Source organism: Gavialis gangeticus, unplaced genomic scaffold (genome assembly GCF_001723915.1).
Source record: "Gavialis gangeticus isolate Ggan-Ray unplaced genomic scaffold, GavGan_comp1, whole genome shotgun sequence".
Taxonomy (NCBI): domain Eukaryota; kingdom Metazoa; phylum Chordata; order Crocodylia; family Gavialidae; genus Gavialis; species Gavialis gangeticus.
This window is the reverse complement of record NW_017729001.1, coordinates 18311573-18312949: the sequence shown is the minus strand read 5'-3', so window position 1 is coordinate 18312949 and position 1377 is coordinate 18311573. Positions and strand designations below refer to the sequence as shown.

Genomic DNA, 1377 nt, shown 5'->3' with positions numbered 1-1377 from the left:
ATATATATATATATATATATATATATATACACACATATACACACACATATACATATACCTGAAGATAAGGATAGGTTATAAATTTAAAGCAAATACCAGCCATTGAACTATGCCAATATGTTGAGAGCATGGCTAGCTATTCCATGCATGTCATTAAGTGATGGACTCATGAAGCTTGATTGGAAGCCTGGTAGGGGGGACAGGCTGTTCTATACAGTTTATGGACCAAAACTGTTCACAGGTACTGGTATACTTCAAAAAACAAAACAGAACAGTCAAAAGCACTACAACAAACATAAATACAGCAATACTGGTATAAGCTTATATTCCCTCTGCCTGACTGAAATGTGGGTAAAGAAGCTATACTAGTTTAACCAATCTAAGCCTGGTTTAAGCGACCAGGTTTGTGATAGTTTTTGTACTGATTTAAACTGTGTGTAGATGAGCCTTCAAAAATACAGACAGGAAAATATATGCTTTACAAAAAGGTAAGCCAAGAGATTTTTTTAAAACTGACTGTGTACTTTAAGTCTCCTTCAATCAGTTCTTAAAAGCATAAAAACAAGAAAAAAAAAGTTTACAGTAATTCTCACATTTCACAGACAGCAAAAAATTGCTTATTGGCACTTAGAATCCTCAAAAAAAAATACCCCACAGTTTTTACCTGCTCCTTTTCACCTGAAAATCAAGACTGCTTTTCCAAAAAACTGGGCATGTATCTGCCCATTTTGAAGCTAAGCAAGTTCTACCCTTTATTTTACGTCAGTTCCTTAAGGTGAAGCAGTGAATCAACTAGTCAAAAGTACTGCATTCTGCACTTACCTACAGATTCATCTTTGCACACTTCAACTTTGGCCTTGACCTGTCCTAAGGCTCCTTGTGCTGCATCTCCACTTGATGGGTCTCTGTCATCTAAAGACCCAGAATCAGCAGCAGTGGAGTCTGGTTCTTCTGCTTGACAGTCCAGTTCTGAAGCTTTGTCCACATGCTTTATAGGCGATACTTCTCCATTTGGGGTTATGTCATTGTTTTGTTCCCTTTCCTCATTTTCCTTCATTTTTTTGTAATGCAAACAGGGAATGCTACTCAAGGGAGGATCATGTTTCTATAAGTATAATATCAGAATTTTAAAAGTTGGGTGCCACAGAAATGCAACAGAAAGATATAGTTAGTTTCAAGGTGAGCTATGCATAGTTTTAATATTGTTTTACACCCCACCCCTTTCTTCTTTTCCCCAGACAGCTTTGAAAGCCTTATTTATTTTTAAGCTCCTCTCACTCTCACCCTCACCCTCCAAAGCATGAGGAATATACAGCAATAAAAAGTAGGAGGCAGAAAAAAAAAAAAAAAAAAAAAAAAAAAAAAAAAAAAGAACTG

The 1377-nt window shown here is 36.2% G+C and overlaps 1 protein-coding gene across 2 annotated transcripts in view; it reads right to left on the bottom strand.

The window, feature by feature from the left end:
• The window catches only part of DGCR8 (DGCR8, microprocessor complex subunit), a 33636-nt gene that overhangs the window by 19107 nt on the left and 13152 nt on the right, over positions 1 to 1377 (bottom strand). For both annotated transcript variants that reach the window (XM_019506996.1, XM_019506995.1), the window contains one exon: positions 823 to 1105. In XM_019506996.1, coding sequence (XP_019362541.1) covers positions 823 to 1105 — 283 coding nt within the window. The remainder of the gene's footprint in view (positions 1 to 822; positions 1106 to 1377) is intronic.